Source organism: Eurosta solidaginis, chromosome 5, assembly GCF_040869045.1.
Source record: "Eurosta solidaginis isolate ZX-2024a chromosome 5, ASM4086904v1, whole genome shotgun sequence".
NCBI lineage: Eukaryota > Metazoa > Arthropoda > Insecta > Diptera > Tephritidae > Eurosta > Eurosta solidaginis.
The window spans coordinates 47,646,798-47,672,329 of NC_090323.1; the positions used below are offsets into that span (position 1 = coordinate 47,646,798).

At 38.8% G+C, this 25,532-nt stretch overlaps 1 protein-coding gene across 7 annotated transcripts in view; it reads left to right on the top strand.

The window, feature by feature from the left end:
• LOC137251714 (Ig-like and fibronectin type-III domain-containing protein 1) overlaps positions 1–25,532 on the top strand; it is a 132,539-nt gene that overhangs the window by 97,539 nt on the left and 9,468 nt on the right. For all 7 annotated transcript variants that reach the window (XM_067786499.1, XM_067786506.1, XM_067786503.1 and 4 more), the window contains 6 exons: positions 4,924–5,216; positions 16,504–16,648; positions 19,112–19,247; positions 21,638–21,830; positions 21,893–22,139; positions 22,208–22,886. In XM_067786499.1, the coding sequence (XP_067642600.1) occupies positions 4,924–5,216; positions 16,504–16,648; positions 19,112–19,247; positions 21,638–21,830; positions 21,893–22,139; positions 22,208–22,886 (1,693 nt within the window). The remainder of the gene's footprint in view (positions 1–4,923; positions 5,217–16,503; positions 16,649–19,111; positions 19,248–21,637; positions 21,831–21,892; positions 22,140–22,207; positions 22,887–25,532) is intronic.

The window sequence follows — 25,532 nt, forward strand, 5'->3', positions numbered from 1 at the left end:
GTGGAGCAAGGGTGACTCTAGAATGTTTCTTTTCGAGAAATCGCCATAAAGGTCGACCAGGGGTGACTCTAGAATATGTTTGTACGATATGGGTATGAAATGAAAGGTGTTAATGAGTATTTTCAAAGGGAGTGATCCTTAGTTCCATAGGTGGACGCCTTTTCGAGATATCGCCATAAAGGTGGACAAAGGGTGACTCTAGAATATTTGTACGATGTGGGTATCAAACGAAAGGTGTTACTGAGCATTTTAAGAGGGAGTGGGCATTAGGTCTATAGGTGGACGCCTTTTCGAGATATCGCCATTAGGGTGGGCCAGGGGTGACTCTAGAATGTGTTTGTACGATATGGGTATCAAATGAAAGGTGGTAATGAGTATTTTAAAATGGAATGGGCTTTAGTTCTATAGGTGAACGCCTTTTCGAGAAATCGCCATAAAGGTCGACCAGGGGTGACTCTAGAATATGTTTGTACGATATGGGTATGAAATGAAAGGTGTTAATGAGTATTTTCAAAGGGAGTGCTCCTTAGTTCCATAGGTGGACGCCGTTTCGAGATATCGCCATAAAGGTGGACCAGGGGTGACTCTAGAATGTGTTTGTACGATATGGGAATCAAATGAAAGGTGTTACTGAGCATTTTAAGAGGGAGTGGGCATTAGGTCTATAGGTGGACGCCTTTTCGAGATATCGCCATTAGGGTGGGCCAGGGGTGACTCTAGAATGTTTGTACGATATGGGTATCAAACGAAAGGTGTTACTGAGCATTTTAAGAGGGACTGGGCATTAGGTCTACAGGTGGACGCCTTTTCGAGATATCGCCATTAGGGTGGGCCAGGGGTGACTCTAGAATGTGTTTGTACGATATGGATATCAAATTAAAGGTATTAATGAGGGTTTTAAAAGCGAGTGGCCCTTAGATGTACATATATGTGAAGGCAGTTTCGCGATATCGACCAAAATTGGACCAGGTGATCCAGAAAATCATCTGTCGGGTACTGCTAATTTATTTATATATGCAATACCACTAACAGTATTCCTGCCAAGATTCCAAGGTCTGTTGATTTCGCCTTGTAGAACTTTTTCATTTTCTTCTACTTAATATGGTAGGTGTCACACCCATTTTACAAAGTTTTTTCCAAAGTTATATTTTGCGTCAATAAACCAATCCAATTACCATGTTTCATCCCTTTTTTCGTATTTGGTATAGAATTATGGCATTTGCTTCATTTTTCGTAATTTTCGATATCGATAAAGTGGGCGTGGTTATGGTCGGATTTTGGCCATTTTTTATACCAAGATAAAGTGAGTTCAGGTAAGTACGTGAACTAAGTTTAGTAAAGATATATCGGTTTTTGCTCAAGTTATTGTGTTAACGGCCGAGCGGAAGGACAGACGGTGAACTGTGTATAAAAACTGGGCGTGGCTTCACCGAGTTCGCCCATTTTCACAGAAAACAGTTAACGTCATAAAATCTATGCCCCTACCAAATTTAAGAAGGATTGGTAAATTTTTGTTCGACTTATGGCATTAAAATTATTCTAGACAAACTAAATGAAAATGGGCGGAGCCACGCCCGTTTTGAAATTTTCTTTTATTTTTGTATTTTGTTGCATCATATCATTACTGGAGTTGAATTTTGACTTAATTTACTTATATACAGTAAAGATATTAATTTTTTTGTTAAAATTTGAATTAAAAAAAAATTTTTTTTAAAAAGTGGGCGTGTTCTTCATCCAATTTTGCCAATTTTTATTTAGCACATATATAGTAATAGTAGTAACGTTCCTGCCAAATTTCATCATGATATCTTCAACGACTGCCAAATTACAGCTTGCAAATTTTTAAATTACCTTCTTGTAAAAGTGGGCGGTGCCACGCCCATTGTCCAAAATCTTATTAATTTTCTATTCTGCGTCATAACTTCAACCCATCTACCAATTTTCATCGCTTTATCCACCTTTGGCAATGAATTGTCGCATTTTTTCTGTTTTTCGAAATTTTCGATATCGAAAAAGTGGGCGTGGTTATAGTCCGATATCGTTCATTTTAAATAGCGATCTGAGATGAGTGCCCAGGAATATACATACCAAATTACATCAAGATACCTCAAAATTTACTCAAGTTATCGTGTTAACGGACAGACGGACGGACGGACGGACATGGCTCAATCAAATTTTTTTTCGATACTGATGATTTTGATATATGGAAGTCTATATCTATATCGATTCCTTTATACCTGTACCACCAACCGTTATCCAATCAAAGTTAATATACTCTGTGAGCTCTGCTCAACTGAGTATAAAAACACAGCAAACAAAGCTTATTGTCACTAATGTCTAGCCGAATGACGGCAAAATCTTTTCAATTATACATATCGATTAAACCCACTGAGTTATTTAAGAATCTTTACATTGTTGTTGTAAGTATTAATGATGCTCTCATTAGGACAATTTTTTTTCGTCTCATGTGATGCGATGACTCCAATTAAACCCTAGCCATCAGGAATCTTGTAGATGATACAAGGACTTAGCTAATTTCTGCCTCGTTTGAGAATGTGACGAAGTGGCTTAGTTGCCAGCGAACCCCTCCACTCTCTCTATCATATGGACCGTGCCTATCAAAGTTACACATATCAGGCAGCCATGATTAAGACGGTTCTTTTTCCCCCATTCAATAATAGGCCACTAATACAGCTGAAGCTAATACAGCTGAACTCGAATCACTTAGAAATTTAAAACGAAGACTAGTAGGCGCGAGGAGAAATAGTAACGCAAGCCAAAGAAGATGATATTCCTACAAGTGATGAGTCAGATGTGAAGATCAAAGGCAGTGAAAAAGTCTATGAACTTAGTTGCAGGTGAGCCCAAACAGAGAAGCTGATTTAAGAAGGTAATATCGACTAGTATTACAAATTCTCTTCTTCTTCTTCAAGCAGCGATAAGAAAATTCGATGTTGATGGTCCTTTATCGGATACAGATGTGGAACGTTTTGAAAAATAGTACCATTAAAATACGACTTGATGGGATCACGATGAATATTTCTAGGTGATCCGAGCTCCTCCTTCCCTGAAAGGTTTGGAAACTGTTCAGCTTTTGAGAGTAATGATAGACCGAAGCCACCAGGTGAGATAGCGTTTGTCATGGGACTGCGAAGAAGTGGAAACAAGTTGAAAGCAACTCGCCATGACAAACCCCTCGAAACTGCGACAGGTATGAGGAGGAAGTAGCTTCAGGCTGAATGAAACGGTAGTACTCGACAAAAAGCTTGATTTTAAGAGGCTGAAGTGTCTAGTTCCACGCAGCTGGCCAGCCGCATCGACAAGATAAATACTTTCGTAGAAAGAAGACAAGGGGCACCTGAAGCGGGAAAGCAACTATCTCGAAAGCTGCAAGTCAGAAAAGGAGAATAAAAAATTGTTAATATGCCAAAAAGGGGGAGGACGGGTGAAATGGGTTATAAGGCAGGCAACACCAAGACTCTTGCTTTCTCGGAGAGACAGTGACTCCGGCTTTACCCGATTGTATGAATATTGGGTCGAGACAGCTCTTGGCTGTGGCGCTAATTGACCATAGCAATCCCTTTGGGTAGATGTCTACTGAAATGTGTAGATCTGAAGAAAGAGCACTTCTTCTTAGCTTCATAATTAGGATGATACAATACAAATCACGAGGACTAGGCAAGGTATGATGTCAAACGGGCATTATGACGCCTACTGAAATAGTCATGCATAGAAGAAAAGTAAGTGTAGTAAAGTTGGTGGTAAGAAAAGGAATGTGCCTCGGATAAGCCAATATTCCCCACCAGAGCGAGGCTTTTCAACATATCACTCCTACCCACCGATAGGTGGAATGAACGAAGTTAACAAAAACTCTTCTCATGGTGATTTAGGTTAAAAATGCGGACGCTGTGCCACAATAAAACTACTACCGCTCCAAGCCGCTGATCAATTTGTCACACAGCTATGTTCCATTTAATGATGTAACAGAGCAGTGAGTGCTTCAATTCGTACTACCGGTGGCGACACTAGAGGTCTGACGAGTTCAAGTGACAACTAGTATGGTCGAAAACGTTTTCCGCTACCCTGAGGACCACGCTGGTCTTCTGTTGCTACATGAAAGTTAGGGTTGCAGGCGCGTACGCACAAAAAATTTGATTATGGAGAAGAGTAAGAAAGGCATATTGTGCCGAATATTAGCATCACTATGCTGTTAGTAAATAATCACAACAACAAAAGCAGCAAGCAGCCACACTTCTGTACATGTACACATTAAAGAAAGCAGCCGCACTTATGTACAAGGCAACGAAGAATATTCCATACACATAACCATCAGCTAAGAGCAGAAGTTGTTACTCACACATAAACACGCATATAGCTAAATAACCAAGTATTAGATAAAACTGTTCCAGAAGGCAAGTTCGTGAAAATTCTAGATCTTAGGAGAAATATGCAAGCAAGGCAAGAGAGAATAAAAGCAGCGCTAGCTGAGGACTAACTTATCAGTTTGATTTAAACACGCTATTAGTGATATATAATTGTGATTGTGAAGTCCTACTCCCAAAGTAGCCTAATAACGACTAGTTTGCAATACTGAATATTATAGTTATTTTTTCGACAGTTCAGCGATTCGAACTTTAACAGAATGTGTATAATTATCAAGAATTTCCCAGAATTCATTACAATATGTTAGATAAAGTAGGACAAGTGTATAATACTTCTTTATTGAAATTTCAGCGTTAGATTGAACTGGGCGGTCAATAAAGACTGCATATAGAGTGAATGTGTCCATAGTGTTAAAATTTATGTAAGGTCTGAAAAACTCATAATTCATTACTTGTAAGATATAATTTCGAAAATGTCATTATGATGTCATAACTCTAATTATATCTCCGATTTAATTTTTTTCACTCATCCTCTCCGTAGGCACCGAGAGCATACCTGGTCCAGCTGAAGATGTTCACGCTACCTCTGTAACAAATACCTCAATTAGTCTTGCATGGCGTCAACCTGGTTTCGAGGCCACCGATTTCACGCTCAACAAAGCAACAAGCGAAGATAGTCCTAATATGTCCTCTACCGAAAATGTTACTAAAGACGTCGCAACTAGTGAAACCTCAATCGAAGATGCGATTGTTGATGATGATATCGATTTTATTGTGCAATATGGCAAAGTCAATAATATGACGCTTTATGAGACTGTGGCCAAGCTGGAAAATGTGAGTATCCATTAAAAGAACCATATAAAAATACACACATATGTATGTATTTAGTATTTACATATTAAATCTATATTTAAACCAGTTGAGTTCAGTAAACTCGTAAAAAAATGTTAATTAATCATGTGGACGCTGTCGTATGAACTTGAACTTTTGGCTGTGACTATTTGCACCAGCTGGTATTTCGAGTTACATTTTTCGTTAAGGGACTACACAGGGGTAGGAGTAAAGCTCAGTTTAATTTCAAAAGCCTAATGCATAAGAATCGCTGTCGACGTAGCGACTTAGCGCCCGTGGATTGAAAATCTTCACCATATTTTGAAAATGTCACCCACATTCCGTGACCGGCTTTCTCACTACGTTTGCTGTTCCAGATTTCTTGTAATTAGTAAAACATCATTGAAAGGGATTTTACCGTTTCTTTGCCCCAGCACAACTTTTTGTTCCATGCGCCTCGTTGTCCATTCCTATAGCCTTTAGATGAATGCTAAATCACTTGACTTTGTGTCCAATATGTTTGCTCCGATCCAGAAGTAAATTTATATACATCGCAATTCAACAACCGAGGTCTGGAGGTCCTGAGTTGGGTTCTGGCTCTTGACAAAGATAGTTGTTGTTGTTGTGGTAGCAGTATTTTTCATGCGTATGACCATCCTAAAGAGATTTGCTTTCGGCACACGCAACAAAACTATTTCTCTGGGCCGGGGTTAGGTTCAACACCTTCCCAGAGCAGAGAGTATGAAGCACTCTCGCTGCAAGGACGATTTGTGGGAGAGACGCAACAAATTAAACGCGGTTACACTTAAATGAAAGCTCTTTGCCCAACGCTATGCACCTTCTCACGTTATAAGCTAAATGTATCTTGTTCGAATCCTCGACCCCTTGACAAAGCTATACGATACAAGTACATAATCTTTAAGCTCCATTTAAACTCATATCTTCAAACACAATCAAAGGCTGTGGCCAACCTTTTCATTTCACAGACATGCAAAAACGTGTTTTCGCTTCAACAATATCTTCGCATAAGCAGCCTGTCCACTGCTGTCAAGCGACATACTCAGCCAAGTTCATATAATGCATCTTCCGTCAACTCCAACCACAATTATGGGATGTAGCCAACACTTTCTTCTGATCTTCAGAGTTAGTTTTCAATGATTGATATTTTTGAGACGGACAAGATGTCGAATTCTCTGGAGCAGGTAGTACCAATGGAAAACTTTATAGTATACCTGGAAAGAATCTATGGGTGAACTCTCTTCACTCTCCCCACAATTGAGGTGGAAACACATCCCCCGCGATTCAGCTCAATCCTCAACGTAGGAGTTATTGTATACAAGTAGTAAATGTACAATATTAGCTAAAAGATAACCCTAGGGTTTTTGAAATTTTGATCGCTCTAAACGTGGTTCCACTAATATACCCACTAAAACCCACCCACCCACTAAACTAAACTAAACTAAACTAAACTAAACTAAAATAAACTAAACTAAACTAAACTAAACTGAACTAAACTAAATTAAACTAAACTAAACTAAACTAAAATAACGAAATCAAACTAAACTAAACTAAATTAAACTAAACTAAAATAAACTAAACTAAATTAAACTAAACTAAACTAAACTAAAATAAACTAAACTAAACTAAATTTAAACTAAACTAAAACAACTAAACCAACTAAACTAAACTAAACTAAACTAAACTAAACTAAACTAAACTAAACTAAACTAAACTATACTAAACTAAACTAAACTAAACTAAACTAAACTAAACTAAACTAAACTAAACTAAACTAAACTAAACTAAACTAAACTAAACTAAACTAAACTAAACTAAACTAAACTAAACTAAACTAAACTAAGCTAAACTAAACTAAACTAAACTAAGCTAAACTAAACTAAACTAAACTAAACTAAGCTAAACTAAACTAAACTAAACTAAACTAAACTAAACTAAACTAAACTAATTTAGTCGCCTTTTACGGCCGGTATACATAAATCCATTTATTTTTGGTGGCAAAGCGTTGGGCAATAGAGAGCAATTTATAAATTAATCCGAATTTTTATTGAAACTACGCATATTGTGATTAAAATTGACATGCACTAACGCTTGTTACACGGCTTTAACTCCTTAATCGAAACGGTCATAAGCAATTATTTGTGTACGCTAATGAAGTGCAGAGTTATGCGTATTTGACTGGAAGTGTATATGTATGCATGTATGTTTGTTTAAGCAGTTGTTTAGTTAATTAACATAAATTCTTGACAAGATATGCATATCAAGTAGCGTATGAAGTGAGCAAATATTTGCATTAAAACTATTGAGTGCTGCTCTTCAGTAGTAAGATCTCGTCAGAAAAGACAATCAGGCCTAAACTGCGTTCAAGTTAAACTATTATAACGAAGACTTAAGTGATTTGCAACAAGTTGAGTGCAATTGTTTACTTAAGCGAATATGTAAAGAGTCACGCATTTGAAGTCAAGGTAATTCGAGGTAAATAATTTTAAATACTAAATGCAAATGTTTGAAATGCTTTTGAAAAATTCATAAAAGGCGGAAAGCCTATACCAATAATAATCACCAGAAATTTGTTAAGATCCATAGGTTATGGGTTGGTTGGGTGGCAGCTGTTCCAACTAAGTGGAAACAACTAAATCGATTACTTTTACATGCCGTTGTTATGACGGCACTGAAACTAGTTTTAAGGTATGAACCCTAGTAGTTTCGATGAGGGCATGCATTCAAAAACTAGTCACAAGGATCTCGATATCGAGAAAAAGGTGGCGGCAGTCAGCACTTCCTTAGTTGACCCGAGATTTCACTTTTTCAAAGTTAGAATACAATTTACGATCCGATTACTATAAGACAACCATCTGACAATCGCTTCCCACGGTATGGGCTGTCATTTCACTGTAACTCCATTTAGTTTGTCTCACTCGAAGAAAAATGGCCAGCACGTTTTGCCGGAAATTTGTAATTCATTTGCATTCTTCAGTAAACAAGCCTGGACGATGTGCAAACAAACAGGCACATAAGCACAAACACGAGGTTCCACCCATTCCCACAGAAGTTGAAAAAGCCATTAAAAACGTCAAGCCCTCTAAATCATTGGGCCCAGACAGTAAAGCCGTACCAATGCTGAAACCACTTGCCAATGAGAAAGTAAGCTACCTGATGCACGTTTTAAACTTTTTTGTTGAAGTACTTTGTCATTCCCGAACAATGAAAAATGGCAAGGATAATTCTACTAATTAAGCCTAGAAAACCAGCTAATAAAGGTGAGTCACATCGGTCGATATCACTCCTCTTGCCAGTAGCGAAGACATTGGAAACCGTCCTGCTATATCACTTTACAGCGAATACTCGCTTAGCCACCTACAGTATAGCTTCCGCAATATGCAAAGCACCACCATAGCGCTAGATGCCGTAGACATAAAGATAAATTACGGACTGATCTATTATATGATGGCACTCGTGGCACTTGACCTGTCAAAACTGTATTTACTTAATTGGCGCTTAACAGTTTAAACGGTATTGGCCGTCAAAGAAGGCGCGCCGGTTGCTTGTTCGCTGTGCAAACTGGCGTCAATTGGTCACAACAAGGGAGTTTAAATAGTTTTCCACCTGGTGCTTCCAGCGGAGTGGGCCCCCTCTTCCTCTGCTTCCATAGGCGGGTTCCGATAAAAAAAACTTTCTTAGCCGGAGTGTCAACTTTCATTCGCCCAATCAGCATAACCGCTTCGTTTTAAGTCGCTGTATTTTGTTGACAATAGTCTCACATGTACATGTACAAATTTATTTATAAACTTTGTCTGCGCATAGCTCGTACAGCGTAGAGGAATCTTTTGAGGAACTTTTCTCTCGAATACTCCCAGAGCCGCTTCTGTCATGGTCTATGCTTCTGCACCATATAGCAGGACGAGTACGACAAGTGACTTGTAGAGCATGATGATGACCTGTAAAAAGCTTTAGGCAAAGTCAACGACGGCCAGCTAATCCAAGACATAGAAGGTTCACTCCATCCCATTCTCTAAAAATATGTGCCGCAAATTATCTAAATGGTCGGCAAGCGTCGATTCAATTTAGGGACGAAACCTCAAAACTTTGGAGAATTAAACAGAGAGTGCAACAGGGTGATGTCTCACGCCACTTCTGTTTAATTTTTACATTAAATCTGCCTTCAGCACCAGAAGGAGCTACTACTAATTTCCTGTGCCGACGACTGCACGGCAATGGCAATAGGACTTGGCCCTTCAATAGACGAATTAATTTCATGTTAATATACAAATATCTCCCGACTCTTTCTAGTTTCATCATTTCACAGACCAAATCCACGGTACGATTTAGTTGACAATTCTTGAATTCGTCTAAGCAGGTCGATATGCTGTCACATCAATAACAACAACAAAATTGGCTGCTGACTTATGTGCACTCTCAACACTACTTCTTATTGAATAGCGAGACTTTACAAACTATGGTCTTTTTTGGCTCAGTAAGAATTTTGTTTGCTTAGAAAACTTTTTAAAAGCATATAGGGTTGGATATAAAAAAAAAAAAAAGGAACAGCAACTGTTAATAAATAAATAAAAAAATTTACAACATAATACTTAACACCGAACGTGCTCAACAATCATAAATGGTTATTTGCAGTGGCAGCAAACCAACTGACTTACCTGGCAAGATTACACGATTTTACAATTTTACATCCACTCCTCCCGAATCGCTCACGTACATAAGTTGTTGTTGTTTTTATACCCAGCTGTACCTGTACACATAATTTTGATTGGATACCGGTTGGTTGTACAGGTATAAAGGAATCGAGATAAATATAGACCTTCATATATTAAAATCATCAGTATCGAAAAAAATTTGATTTAGCTATGTCCGTCCATCCGTTCGTCTGTCTGTCCGTGTGTCCGCAATAACTTGAGCAAATATTGAGATATATTTAACAAATTTGGTATACGGGCTTATCAGGTCACAGAATAGATTATTATTCAAAATGAGCAAAATCGGATGATAACCACGCCCACTTTTTGTATATATAACATTTTGGAAAACACAAAAAACCTGATTATTTAGTAAATAATACACTTAGAACGTTCAAATTTTACGTGTGGAATGATTTTAAGACTCTTGATAAAATCAGTTTTCAAAACATAAATAATCATAAAACAAAAACCGTTAAACCTATCATAACAAAATTCGGCAGAGAGGTTGCCTTTACTATAAATAATATTGCGAAGAAAGTTTTCGAAATCGGTTAAGGACCAGGCCCAATATTATATAAAAGATTTTTAAAAGGGGCGTGGACAAATAAAATAAGCTATATCTTTGCAAAACAGAACTTAATATTAATTACATTCCTTTCCCAAGTAGAGTTATAACAAGAACTAAGGAAAAAAAATCAAATTTTTTAAAATGGGCGTGACGCTGCCCCTTTTTAGACTAATCTTCTATGTTTCGGGAGCCATAACTCGAAGAAAAATTAACGGATCGTTATAAGATTGGGTACACATATTACAGCAGGAAAATTTCTAGCAACAATGGAAGGAATCGGCTAAAGACCACGCCAACTTTTATATTGCAAAACAGTTTTTATTTAGACTATTTTGGGAGTAGTGCGTCACAATTATATTATACTACAGTTAATAGAGTGTTTAAATCAAACTTATTACTGATTCCTCAGCTTGCGCTGCTTTTATGCTCTCGTTCGCATATTTCTCATAAGGTCTAGATTTTTCGCGAACATGGAACCGTTCTTATTCTTGGTTATATAGCTATATGCGTGTGTATGTGTGAGTAACAACTTCTGCTCTAAGCTGATGACTACATTTGTGTATGTGAGACAATATCTTTGCTTTAAACTGCTGGAAATTTGTGTGGAATATTCTTCGTCGCCTTCTATGGAAGTGTGCCTGCTTGCTTTAATGTGCACATGTACATAAGTGTGGCTGCTTGCTGTTTTTGTTGTTATGATTATTTACTAACAGTATAGCGATGCTAATATTCGCCGCAATAGTTTTGTATTAATGATATTTCACTTATCAAGTTTTATTGTAAGAGAAAATTGGGAGACTTTTTTTTTAAGGGCGGTGCCACGTGCTATGTAAAAAAGAAATTTATCTGAAATGAACAACTGTAAAATTGAAGCTCACGCTGAGTATATAATGTTCAGTTGCACCCAAACTTAGACACCCTTACTTGTGTTTCTTTATCTTAATTTGTTCTCTTGTTATTTCACAATGATAACACATCAATATGATGTGCCAAAATACAACAACAAACTATTACATTACGTGTATATTACTTACTTACAACTCACATTAATCGGTCATGTTTAAAGTGTGCGGTGGCGCATGCGCAAACTATTTAACTGCAAACAAGTCACACCGTTTTACAAATACTGAAACTAAGTGTAATGTAACTGCTTGGTCCGGGGCGAGAAGGGTGGCGGTTAGGCATGGTGGTAGCCCGGCTGAGGCTCGTCGGCGTTGAGGCGCGGTTCTTGCCACCTTCCTCGACCCACAGTCACAAAAACAAAATTATAATTAACATGCCTATAGGTGGAGATCAGGGACCAGAAAAGGAGTCAAAAAAAAAGAAGGGAAAGAAAACAATGGAAAGAAAGGAAAGCGGTAGGAGACCGTCCGTGTCAGGTGGAGTCATCCCTCCCCTCTTGCTCATGAGGCATGAACAACCTTGAACTCCACTTTGACTCCGATAACCTAGTGGAGTTCCCTTATCCTGACTTCGTCCGTCTGTTAAAGTCTAAAGTCGGGCCTACTACATGGTCTGTCAGTCTAGTAGCAACACCTCACTCATTCCTAGTGTGCCACAAGGGCAACACCCACACTAACACAAAGAAAAATCTAGACCTGCATCATTCTTAGTACTATTCAACTATGGAATTTGAAATAAATCATTTATTTTTCTAACTAGATTTATTTTTCACAATGTTTTATTCACTCTTATATGTCTAATTATTTCAACCCATGATTATGGGATCTTAAGTTATCTATATCTACCCTGAACCAAAATATTAAATGTTAATCTATTTATGAATTCAAAAAAAAACATAGACAAAGATTTGAATGATATGAAAAAAAAAGTGTGAAACTTTCTAAAGGAACACCCTTTTCACAATTCAAGATGTGGGATTGATACAAATTTGAGAAAAAAATTTAATTAACTTAAAACTAGAATAAAGAAATGCAATAAACAAATTATACCTATTAATAGACCACCCTTTACCTATCTCACCTAATATAATTCAAAAAGTGTCGTGAGTGTTTCTTAGCAGTGATCCACTAATGTGTATCAGTATGTAATATAATAAAAATAAAAAAATGTGTAAAGGGCGCAAAAAAAGGAGAATAAACAAGATTTATCAATGTATCATATTACCAATCGTGGAAGTCACCACGCTCATCTGCAGACTAGGTACCAAGGCTGGAGCGGCGGGCGGCTGAAAGTAAAAAAGAAAAGAAACAAATAGGAACAACAATCCTAGTGGATTTCCTACTCTATTATACAGAACTAAGTGTCCACATGGGCTGGCTTGTAATTTTCACCACATGAAACTTTTAGTTCCGGTTTGTACAGAAAAACATGCGTATACACATTCGTAGTGCTCGCGTAAATTATTATAAAAAAATATAAAGAAAATATTAATAAATTAATTTTATCTATGTAGTAAGTTAGATTAGTGTTATAAATTCAGTTTTGCCAAGAAAAAAAGAAGGAAATAAAAAAACGCAATAAAAAAGGTAATTAAACGAATGTACAAATTTTCTATTGCGTATTCTAGCAAATCCTCGTGGCCTGCAACATGGACTTCCTAAGTTCATAATTTACCTTCACGGGAAGGTAATAACTAGTTTTCTTTTCTTTTGAAAGACAAAAAAAATTCAAGGAAAAGAATCAATGAAAAGAAAAAGCAACAAAAACTCAAAAAGTGCAAGAAAATTAATATCGATAGTTCAGCGTGGCTGTCTATCAGATAAAATAAGAGAAATTCATGTACAAGATGAGAAAGGAATTATGAACATATACATATTTCTATAAAATACTTAAAGTACAAAGTTATAAAAAGTTTAAAGAAAGGTCGAACCCGGCGAACTTATGTCGGTCGCCCTGTGTTGAGTTGGTGATGTGGTTAAAAGTGGTGCGCAGCGCACTCTCCCTATTAGCGATCTACAGACAGTCAGTCGCTCATTTGCTCACTTGCTCACTTACTTGGTTATTGCCAGTCCAAACTAGCAATGTTATTTATAAGTTGTGATGCGATGATATGTAATGTGATGGAATGGGGTATGCTGTATGCTGTGATGTGATGTAGTGATGTGATGTGACGTCGCCTGATGGTGTTGTGTCGTGCCGCCGTTTTGCGTTCTTATAGGATGGGTTTTATAGGTTGGTGGTAAGTGTCGCAATAGGCGTGGATCCACCTCTGGCTGCTTGCGGCTTATACTTAGTAGTGTTTGTGCTTACCGTGTTTGTTGATGTACTGTTGTTAGTGTTTAGTGATGGTTTTTTTCTGTTGATGATGTGTAGCATTTATGTGTATTGCTCGCAGTGTTAGAGGTGGTTGGTGTGTGGTATTGCCTGTTGTTGCTAATGTTGCGTGGTTTTGTGGTGTACTTGCTTGTGTGGAGAGGTGGTTGTTGAGCGATGTTACCCGGGTTTATCATTAATGTCGTGTGCCTTTGCGTGTATTTGTTATGAATGCAGGTGTTTTGTTTAACGTGATTGGTGCTTAATGTGCTTGTATGCCGCAGGTGTTGGGTTTCTATGGTATTTGTGGTTGCAGGTTTTGCGTTTTGGCTGGCGGGTAGATGTGTGGCTGGTGTGTGTTTCGCCTAGATGGAAGTGGGTTGATGTGGTGTTTGTGGTTGTATCTTTTGCGCTTTGGGTGTTTTACTATCGGTTGCTGGTGTTTGTTGGATGTGGTCGTATGCTGCTGATGTTGAGTTGATGTGTTTCGCCTAGATGGCGGTAGAATCCCTCTCGGAGGCAGACGCGGTTTCTGGTGGGAAAGAAAAAGGGGCATATTACCATCGGGCAAAGGTCGATAAGGGTACCTAAGGCGGTAATCCTGTTAGGGTATCGGCTAGTTAAGGGTGGTAGTTTTATGTGACTTACCGGTGGTTGTGCTGAATCGGCTGCTGGTAATGATTCTGCTGATTGCCATGGACAGGGTGTCGTGTGGTTCCGGCACTTTAACTTTAGGACACTCACTATAGAAATGTATTTAATTATTTTTTATTTTTCACTTCCACTCGCGAGGTAAGGCGTCCGTTCGACTCTATGACTTTTAATTTTTGCAAATGAAAAACGGAATTTCCCTTCTTTTATAGATTATTTGATTCCTGTTGCAACTCCCGTTTTCCTATCTACATTTTTTTGTTTTTTGCAGTCAAATCCCCTTTCTTAAAAGTCACTCAAAAATCCTGCTAGGCGTCAAACATGTTGGCTACAACCTATTGTTTTGTATTTACCCACATACACACATAATATGCAGTTGGTTTGCAGACAATTGGCATTGTTACTTGCAGAGACAGTGGTGCGCGTGCGTGTAGGCGCACAGGGGCGTAGTTTGTTGAAAGGCTGTCGTTACATAAGTCAATGGCACAGAAGCAGCTGTGCTCAATTTGATTTGTGTTGCAGCGTTGTTATGTCACTTGCTTTATGATGGTGTATTTCGTTTTTGATGGCCTATTATACCACCATATTTACATTGATGATTGCAGCAAAGATTGACGGCTGAAGTCAGAAGGTCGTCAAAGGGGCAACAGTTTAATCGCTATTGCCAATATTGATGCGTTAGAATACTTAGATGAATTGGTGATTTTTGAAATTTAGAAATTTAGAAGCTGCTAACATTTTCTTATTGTATGGTGCATATTTCACTCAGGAACTTTTGATCAACGCCAATAGGCATGCGGCTTATAAAGCCTTTAGTTCAAATGTACTATTTTAAGATTAAGATCATATGAGTCTCGAGTGTGGATCTCCTAGCGCGCATGGGTACAAGTGAACCGAATGTAGATCTCTGTAGGCAGTACGGAGTACCCCTGACCACCTGAGGTTTGCTCCTCGATAGATAGATAGGGTCTCGTGGATGGCAGTTGATCTGCTAAAGTTATCTTAAAAGATATAGCAATGAACTTTCCCGTTGTCCAGGTGAGCTTCTCTTACCAGGATGGCTTCCACTCAACCTAACCTAACGTTCCGTCTAAAGTTATGTTAGCAAACTTCATTTTGATGCACATATCTCCTGGCACCAATTGCTGATGTTTAAGTATGACCAAACTCCGTTCAAACCTATTGGTGTGGACAATAAACCTGCTGATACCTTTTACAGAGCCTTCAGCTACTTACTTAAGTTCCGGTAGTATATAACTTCCCATAGTTAGAAACCTAGTTAGAAACCTCAGTGTAAAATGAAACTGAAGAAACCCTCAATTTCAAAATGTATTAGAAGAACACCTATTGAATATTTAAAAGTAATGTTAATTTACTTTAACCTTAACTACCTCAGAATTATGTTAAAGAGCGCCTGATCTCGAAATTTGTTTAAAAAATCCAGCTAAAATGGCTCATTTTGTGCAGGTATGAAACAAGTTCTGCGATAGGGAGGAGGAAGATTGTTCTGAAATTCAATACTTGATGGGTCCCATTCCAAATTGTTGTTGTGGTTGCTGTTGTAGCGATAAAGAAACTCCAACAATGTTTTGGGTAGTGTTGTCGATGTTGATGGTCCTTTGCCGGATATAGATCCAGATTCGGTAACATGCACCATTAAGTATAAGCCCGCCCACCTAGCACCCACACCGTTGTTCGATAAGGAACTTGGTGTCGCCAAAGCCTTGGATGCTAAAGAAATACGATTCGCGATGGTCTGGTGAGATTGACAATTGGGTTGGATAAGATATAAATTGCGCAACTAAAAGTAGGTATCTCGTTTCACAAGTGTGAAATCCCCTACTAGAAATATATACAAGTTGAATTTATTTATACTATGCTGTTAATTCTCAAAAATTACGATTGTTATTTTAAATTTCAATTGCATGTTTTGAATTGATTTCCTTCGTTGTCGCTGTTGCTGCTACTGGTTTTGGTCTGCTGTTACGAATACTTTGCCAACTATGTAAAATATGCTTCTTACCATCAACCGCCATCCAACTGCTTCAACAAAAACTATAAACCTTAAAACCCGCCAATGCTGATCGTCTTGCAAATAATACGTTTTGCGTTGAATATTCATATTTGGTGATGACCTTTACAGGAATTAACAACAAACGAGACCAGCATTATGTTGACAAATTTGGAGCCGAACGCTTTATATCGCATTACGGTGGTAACGCGTGGACGTTATGGCACAGCATTGCCATCATCGATGTTGCTAATCAATACGACCGATGATAAGAATGGTGAGTAAAAATACTTGAGCACTAATATTAGTACATATGTAGATATATATGAATTAGAGATGTGATGCTTCGAGTATTTATAGCACAACTTAATTAAATAGTGCAACGTCTGCCATCATAGGTTGATTTTCTTACAAAGTTGATCCTAAAAATAGTTTCAAAATCATCTAGAGATAGTATAGCAATAGTCCCGAAATGATTGAAAAATCAAACAATCCTAAAATGATCTTCAACATAATCTCGAACTGAGTTGAAATAGTTCTGATACGATCTGAAAATAATACGGAAATGATCGTACTGTAATACCGAAATTATCTTGAAATAATTTCCCAAATGTCCCATGATATTCCTGAAAATATTCCATAAATTATGCCAAAATATTTTCCTACTGCTACGAAAATTATATCGAAATGTTTCTGAGATAGCTTAAAATGATGAAAAAGAACCATTAAATAAGCCTGAAATAATCTCGAAACAGTTCTGAAATGTTCGAAAAAGCAAACAGTCCCAAAATGATCTTCAACACAATCTCGAACTGGGCTTGAAATAGTTGTGATATCATCCGAAAATAATACCATAATGATCGTAATGCAATACCGAAATTATCGTAAAATAATTTCCCAATTGATCCATGATAATCCCGAAAATAGCTCCTAAATTATGCCAAAATATTTTTGTACTGCTCCGAAAATGATCTCGAATTGTTTGAGAGATAGCCTGAAATGATGAAAAAAGAACCATTAAATAATACTGAAATAATATCGAAATAGTTTTGAAATGTTCGGAAAAAAGTATGGAAAAATTGCTGATGTAGCAAATACAATCAATATAGCAAAAACAATACCGAAATAATCCCGAAATTATCCCATAGTTATACCATTTCGAATATAGTTTTGAAATAATCCGTAAACAATAATAGATAGACCTGAAATGATCCGCAAATAACCATAAAATGATCCTGAAAACAGTCCCGAAACAATTTCGAAACAGTTCCAAAAATAATCTGGATATGTTACGGAGGTAGTTTCGAAATATTTGAAAGTCATCCCAAAAGAATCCCGAAATGGTACGAACACAATAATCTCTCAAGCAATAACTAAGTGATCCCCCCCCCAACCAAGGCAGTTCTGAAATCATGCTATCGATATGCTGAAATCTATACTGAAATAACTTGACTAAAACCCGAATAGTCCATAAATGAACAGGAGATCATTCATTGATCAAACATACAATCCTGGCACGTTCCGGAGATAGTCCAGAAACTATGAATTGGTTGTCATAAAATTATTCCAAAATGCTTTCAAATTGATTTAGGAAAAAGTACTGAAATGAGAGCAACTTTTGTTCACTTTTAATTTCTATTATTTATCCAGTCCAAAGTTGCAGTTTTTGGAAAGACTGATCCTCCGTGGTATATCTAACTGGGCAATGCCTTTTCTAGGTAAACGAAGACCTGGCGTTTCCAAGTTTAAATCTTGTTGAAAAAAATAACCTGTATCGAGATAATGGTGAGAAATTTACTTCAAACTAAAACGAAATCAGCATGTCATCCTTGTGACTTCATATTGGAACGAATTTTGGGGGATTCCGATTATTTTGCACCTTCTTCGTACGTTCTAATCGCTGAACTGTCGAATAAATAACTCCAATATTCAGTATTGCAAAAAGTATTTATTTAACTACTATGGGAGTAGTATTTCACAATAACAATTAAACTTAATTATACTTTCGGTTACCTCGTTCCCCTATTTTTCCTAAGGTCTAGTCGTTTCACGAACATGCCTTCTGGAACAGTTGTATGTCGGGCTTTGTTATTTAGCAATATACAAGCATATCTGTAGTTTATGCTTTTCTTCTAGCCATATGCGTGTGTATGTGTGAGTAACAACTGCTGCTCTTAGGTGCCAGCCACATATGTGTATGTGAAATAATCTCTCGGCTTCAAGCTGCTGGTTATGTGTATGGAATATCCTCCGTTGCCTTGTATATAAGAGTGGCTATTTGCTGTTTTTGTTGTTGTGATTATTTAATAACAGCATAGTGAGCTAATATTCGCCACAATATATTTTGTAGTAGCCCTTTAGAGCTAGGGTTATGAATAAATAATATTAGAGAACCTGCAACGGATTTATAAGAGATAAGTTGTTTTGTAAAATTGCCGCAGATATCTGTTCTATAATCACGGCAAAGCATTCGTCTTGCCCCCCGTTCGCTGCAAGAACCAATTTTTCACCTCCTATATAGATAAGTACTAGAGAATGTAGAACTGTAAGGTAAGTATGAAACTCTGTATTACCATTTCAATGAATGAACTCTGTTGCACTACCTTAATGACGTATCGGGGCCCCTATTTAGTTGAAATTAGCATTCCGTAGCAGAAGTAAAGGTTAGGTACAAAACTACAATTTGAATAATTTTAAGTAGACTGAGACGTCATACTGACTCTTCTTACTTAATTTGTAGGCAAATTCAATAACAACACATACGGTGCACCTTCCCCACCACACTCCATAACGATAACATCACATAGCGCAACTTGGATGCAGTTAACATGGCAGCCACCAGAGTTCTCACATCCACATGAGAAGATCACCTACAGGTAAATGAATCTACAATAAGAGTAAAATCATCAATGTGAACCTTAAGATATCCAAGATTTAGTTTGCCTGTCCCAGTGCCTGACTCCCAAAGTGACATCCCAGAGTGACATCTTCCGCATTTAAAAATAGTGCAGTTCAACTGTAACGAGCTAGCGAAAAACTACAGGAGTAATCGACGCTATGAAGGAGCGTCGCTCCGATCTTATCTAATAACTTGTCCCTGGTATAATATGATATGCAACGGAAGACCGTAAGAGGCAAAATAGAGGCCTTCACTCCATGTGTTCAATCCCGTAGTCGGAGACAGGGATAGCTCCAGCCATCATTAATTATAGTTCGGCTCATTTTGTTCTGGTATATTGAATAGCAGAATTACTAGAAAGAAAACAGGGGTGTAACATCAACTGAAGGAAGCGACTTGTAAGGGTTATTGTGAACTCATGTTGGTTGACAGCATGTTGTTCTTGTGAACAGATAAGTACTTCCGATAATACTCCCCGTCTCATAAGGTAGTCTGATGTGTCTGCCGCGGGGTCGTGCAGAGGCCAGTGGCAGGAGGGCTTTTATGACACACAAGAAAAGTTGTTCCCCACTTTGGGTGTAAACGTGACTCGCTCTCTGAAGATCCAATTTTGGTCAGATATGCTAAGACGTCCGACACACTGGAGTATGTAGCAATCTAAAGTTGGGTGGCATAGGTTTCATGTGGCAAAGGGTATACCTAAGCTTATCAGGAAGAATACGTTTGGTGGTGCCCTGCCTAGCAAGCTCGTTCCGAATTAAGTTTCCCTTAATATCCCTGTATTCCGGCACCCATATATGTGGTGTACATGGCACGGTTGAGCCATTTCCCTTAGAGATCGTTGACAGTTTATTGCTAGTTCAAAATTAAATGAGTAAGAGCCAAGGGTTTTGAAAGCCGATTGGCTGTCGCTAAAAATTAAGATTTCCTAGCCTATAATATGTTTTAATATCCAAACCGCGGAATCTATGATAAATGATACTTCTGCCTGGAAAACACTACAACGACCAAGTAGTCTGTGAGGGAGCTGGAAGTCTCGGGATAATCCAAGCCACTTCGGTCTATGGACTACTACCCAACAACGAATTGCACTACCTCCGAACTAGCGTGTAACTATCTCATTAACTAGGTACTAGTTCTTATTCCGACCCTTTTTTTGCGGGGGGGGGGGGCTGAAAAATGCCTAATGCACCATAATTGCTGCCGTCGCAGCAACCGTGTGTCCGTAGAGTAAAAACAGCCCCGTTTTGGAACCGTCACCCACCCCGGTACCACTTCCGCATTACTTCAGTGTGGCGTTCCATATTTCTCATATTTTAAGAGCCTACTGTTGTCCCTGCGTCTAGGTTCCCGCTATTTGCTCTGAGTGTCGATTTAATCACCACTGCTTCGCATGCGCATTTCTCTGCGCTCCCTCGCAGCATCAATCAGGCGTGTCATTACTATAAATGCCATTTTTCTCACTGCAGTCCAGCACTCTTTCCTGTTGCACATTTGTGATACTAAATTTCTCGTGGTAGGTTCCTCCCCAAAGACTCTATGCAAGACGAGTCTTTCCTCGTGGAAACGGGGGCAGTGGGACATGACGTGTTCTGCGTTTTCTAACTCCGTGGTACACATTGGGCAAAGAGGATCTTGCTCTATCCTACGCTTCCATAAATACTCTTTGAAACCGCATTGCCCACTCATTATCTGCGTGAGATTGTAGTTCACTTCGTCGTGCTTCCGCTCATTCCATTGAGCTACGTTCCAAACTAGCGTGAAGGTCCATCGCCGTTTACTCGAGGCCTCCCACCGTTCTTGCCACTTAACTATTGTTTGTGTCCTAGCTCTTTTCTTGGCTTCTTCAGAAGGTCGGTCGATATTAATGTTATACAGATCGGTCATTTCGCTCGCCAGTAAGCCCACTGGGATTTTCCGGGTTAGAACCAGGATCGTGTCGTCGGACACCGTCCGATAAGGACTTGCTATTCTTAAAGCAGCAAGTCGGTACGCTGCTATTATATCTTTTTTATGCGTCCGTTTAGATCCATACCACACTGGTGCTGCGTATAGTATTATTGAGCTGGCTACTGTGGACAATAGCTGACGTGTAGCTTCGCTCGGACCACCAATGTTAGGCATTATTCGCACAATCCCGTCCCTTAGCAGTAATTTTAACTGACACTTTTAATTGGTGATATCCTACGAAATGAGATTTACCCCTCCTTACTAGTTCAGTCGAAAATGGTTCTAAAATAGTCGCTGCCATTGATTGATCAAACTGCTACTATGCATCCGATGAATAATATGGCGGCCACTAGTTCACATGTAGTAGCACTTTGCAAAACCTCTTAATATATAAGGAGTCTTCTTCCTTCCACTTAGAGTATATCACAAACCCATGAAATCGGAAAAGTTCAACACAATCGACACCAGAGTAGCATGGCTTCGTATGAGCAATCTCAAACCAAGTTCTCAGCACATACTCTATATTGAAGCAATGGGCGAACATGCTACATCTTTGCCCTCCGAGACGTTGGTGGCGTGGACTGATCCAGCATTGCCTGCTTTTGTTGATGTAAGTGAAGGACTAAAGTAATTTCCTAATATAAACTAATTAATTTCTTCTTCTTTTCACAGCCTCCCACAGTACATCCAGCAGACAATATACCTGAAGGCGGCTCAATGACCATACTCTGCTTAGCATTGGGTAATCCTGCGCCAACAATATCGCTTTACGTTGGTGGTCATTTAGTTCGACAGGATACATCCAGACATATGGTTACCGTAATACATAATGTTAGCGCTGATATGGAGCATATTTCGTGTTATGCGGATAATGGCTATGGTGTGCCGATGCAGGCCACAAGGCGTGTCAATATATGCTGTAAGCAATATATACTCTTCTACCTCTTACTCACTCATGTTTCTAACTCTTTTTTGGTCTCACTTTAGATGCTCCAAAAATTACAGCCTCTGGCATCACAGTCGCGTCCGTGGGCGATGAAGTTGAACTACGCTGCACGGTTGACGCAAAACCTACACCAAAAACAATATTCTGGCGTGACCATGATGGTGGTATGCCTGTTATACAGGGTGGTCGTTATGATATCTCTACTAAAATGAATGAGTCACAATCGACGTTATATACAATGTCATTGCGCATCAATAAAATGCAAGCGACAGATGTTGGTGATTATTTCTGTCATGCTGAGAATGCTTTTGGTTCGGCAACACGGCCGGTGTCGGTGCGCGTACGCAATACGCCGGCGCTGGGACGTAATGTATCGGAATGTTGTCGTAAAATGAATGTTTCGTTGGCTTGCAGTGCCGCTTGTAGTTATTATGTTGATTTTGAGGCTATTGCTGATCGACCCGAATGTATTGTAGACTTTGATAAGTTGATGAAATGTGCTGCGGACGGTTCGGATCATCGTAGTTGTTGTGCTGATGCCAATGTGCCAAGGAAGTGTTTGAATTGGTGTCGTGGCGATGCTGTGCGTTCGAAAGAAGTATGCAGTTTGCAATATGCGCGCACCATTGTGGGCTGCTTTGAAATGAATAGAGAGAAGCTGCCGGGGCCACCGGAGAATATTGCAGTTAGCGTGATATCGGATAGTGAAGTGATGATAAGGTTAGTATGATTGCGACTTAGGAAAAAGTCGTAGAGGGATGTCAAATCAAAATTATAAATTCCTCATGGTTTGGTAAACTGATGAGCACAAATCTCCAGTGGCTTATCTGACCTAAGTAGATGTCTAATGCCGACTCCCACCTTTGGCAGCAGATGAAGGGGGAACCTCCACTTGGGTGGAAAGTGCAGGTGAGGAGAACTTCGTTATCGTCAAATAACCTGAAATTGGAATAGTTGCCGCGACTTACCACACAACGGCCAAAATCGCTGGAAAGCCCAAATAGTTGATAATTATAATGACTTTTCTGGCATGAATTTGAGCTATTACAAAGAATATCGGACCTCAATACAAAAAGTAATCTCAGGGAAGATGAGCGAAAAAAAAGAGACACCCTGGAAACTAATTACAAGTCTGTGACAGTTAAAGGCCAAGTTGGGAGAATACAATATGGCATGATAAGAGAACATCAGTAGTTAGGGGGTCAGAATATACCCGCGGTAGGTATGCCTGTCGTAAGAGGTGACTAAAATACCAGAATCAATGGGCTGTATAGCGCAACCCTTTAATGTTGCCAGCGCAATATATAGCTTCTCCAAACCCAATTGTCAACCTCACCTATCCTGTTTCACTATCAGACGAGGCTCTGGTGACCCCAAGCTCCCCATGGAACTTGGGGGTGGGGAGGGAGGGATGGCCTGAAGGTTTAATGTGGCCATATAAATCGTTCCCGAGATGGTCGGGCTAGCACCATAATGGTGCTGTGTTACGGGAGCGTACCGGATCTGTATCCGGCAAAGGACCGTCACATCGATAACACTCCCCAAAGCCTTCGGGGAGTAACCTTATCGCTACAAAAACAACAACAACAACATTAGTAGGCTTTTAAAAGCGTATCATAACATTAATTTATGAAGATTATATCAGATCAAGGAGCCCTTTTCAATTATGCGCCATGTCTAATAAGACTGTGGAGCATACTTTGTTTAGTGTTCGCTTTAGCCAGAGCATAACCACAAGCACTCGAATAGTCTGAAAAATATCCTCAATACCGCACTTCGGACTGAGTACCTAGAACTTCAGTCGCCTTTTTCGACAGATATGTGCCCCCGCCAAATAGTTTCACGCCGATTTGGTGCTAAGCTCAAAATAACTGTTTAAAGGTCAGATAAGCAAAAAAGAATGGACTAACAGAGATCCAACGTGACATCGTTGGAATCATTTTACTTTAGTAGACTGTAACTCCGTTGATCTAGGTTAAACCGAACAAAAAGTCTTCCCGAACATAAACGTCTTTAGGAACAGTTCTGTGAAAATACATATTTTAGGAGCGGTCTTTGTCTTCAAAAATCCTGTCCGATTTATCAGTGGGACATTTTGTCAGCTATAGGTCACCTCGTGTATTTCAACGAATATGGAGCTAACCAACTATTTCCATGGCGGCGGCGTGGTGTGATGGTAGCGTGCTCCGCCTACCACACCGTATGCCCTGGGTTCACACCCCGGGCAAAGCAACATCAAAATTTTAGAAATAAGGTTTTTCAATTAGAAGACAATTTTTCTAAGCGGGTTCACCCCTCGGCAGTGTTTGGCAAGCGCTCCGAGTGTATTTATGCCATGAAAAGCCCTCAGTGAAAACTCATATGCCTTGCAGATGCCGTTCGGAGTCAGCATAAAACATGTAGGTCCCGTCCGGCCAATTTATAGGGAAAATTAAGAGGAGCACGGCGCAAATTGGAAGAGACGCTCGGCCTTAGATCTCTGCGGAGGTTATCGCGCCTTACATTTTTTTTTATTTTTACCTATTTCCAGTTTGACGGACCTCAATACAATTTTTAAGAGGCATAGACACTTTTGAGACTAATTCTTCAAATTATCCCGAGACAGTCTCGAAGTGATCCTGAAATTGTTTCGAATTGGTCCCGAAATAGTTTTGAAATGTCTCAAAATGGCTTGGAAATAATCTGGAAATGATCATGAATGAATTGTCTCGAAGGGATACCTCAAATAACTGGGAAGCGATCCTGAAATTGTTCCGAATTTTTTCCACTATAGTCTTGAAATGATTCTGAAGTCACCCCGAAATGTCCTGAAAATGAGTGTGCAAAATTTGGGTTAAATCTTAAACAAAGATTTTTTTCAAGTCTAAGTGCTCTAAATCACTTTTGGCTTTATTTTAAAACAGTTTTAAGATTTTACTTAATGTTAAAGTTTAAACCAAAGTTGTAAATTGAGAGTCTTCCAGCTTGGTTCAAACAAGTTTCAAAAATTGTTTAAACCGATGAATTAATAATTCATTTTTTTATATACTATTGTAACGAATTTACTGTAACTCCAATTGTAACGAATTTACTGTAACTCCGCTTATTTCCAACTTGCTTCTTACATTCGTATCGCTAAATTGTCGAATAAATAAATCAAATATTTAATAATGCAAACGGTCTTTATTAGACTACTTTGAATAACACTTATACTTCACAACTGTTATCGTGTTTAAATCAAACTCAAGTCAGACTACTCCGCTTTTGCCGCTTTTATACTCTTTTCTGCTTCGTTGGGATATTCCAGATGTTTCTCCTTATAGAATGTTCTACTTGTTTACCCTAGTAATTGAGCTATATATATGTATACCTAAATCACCCTAGCGA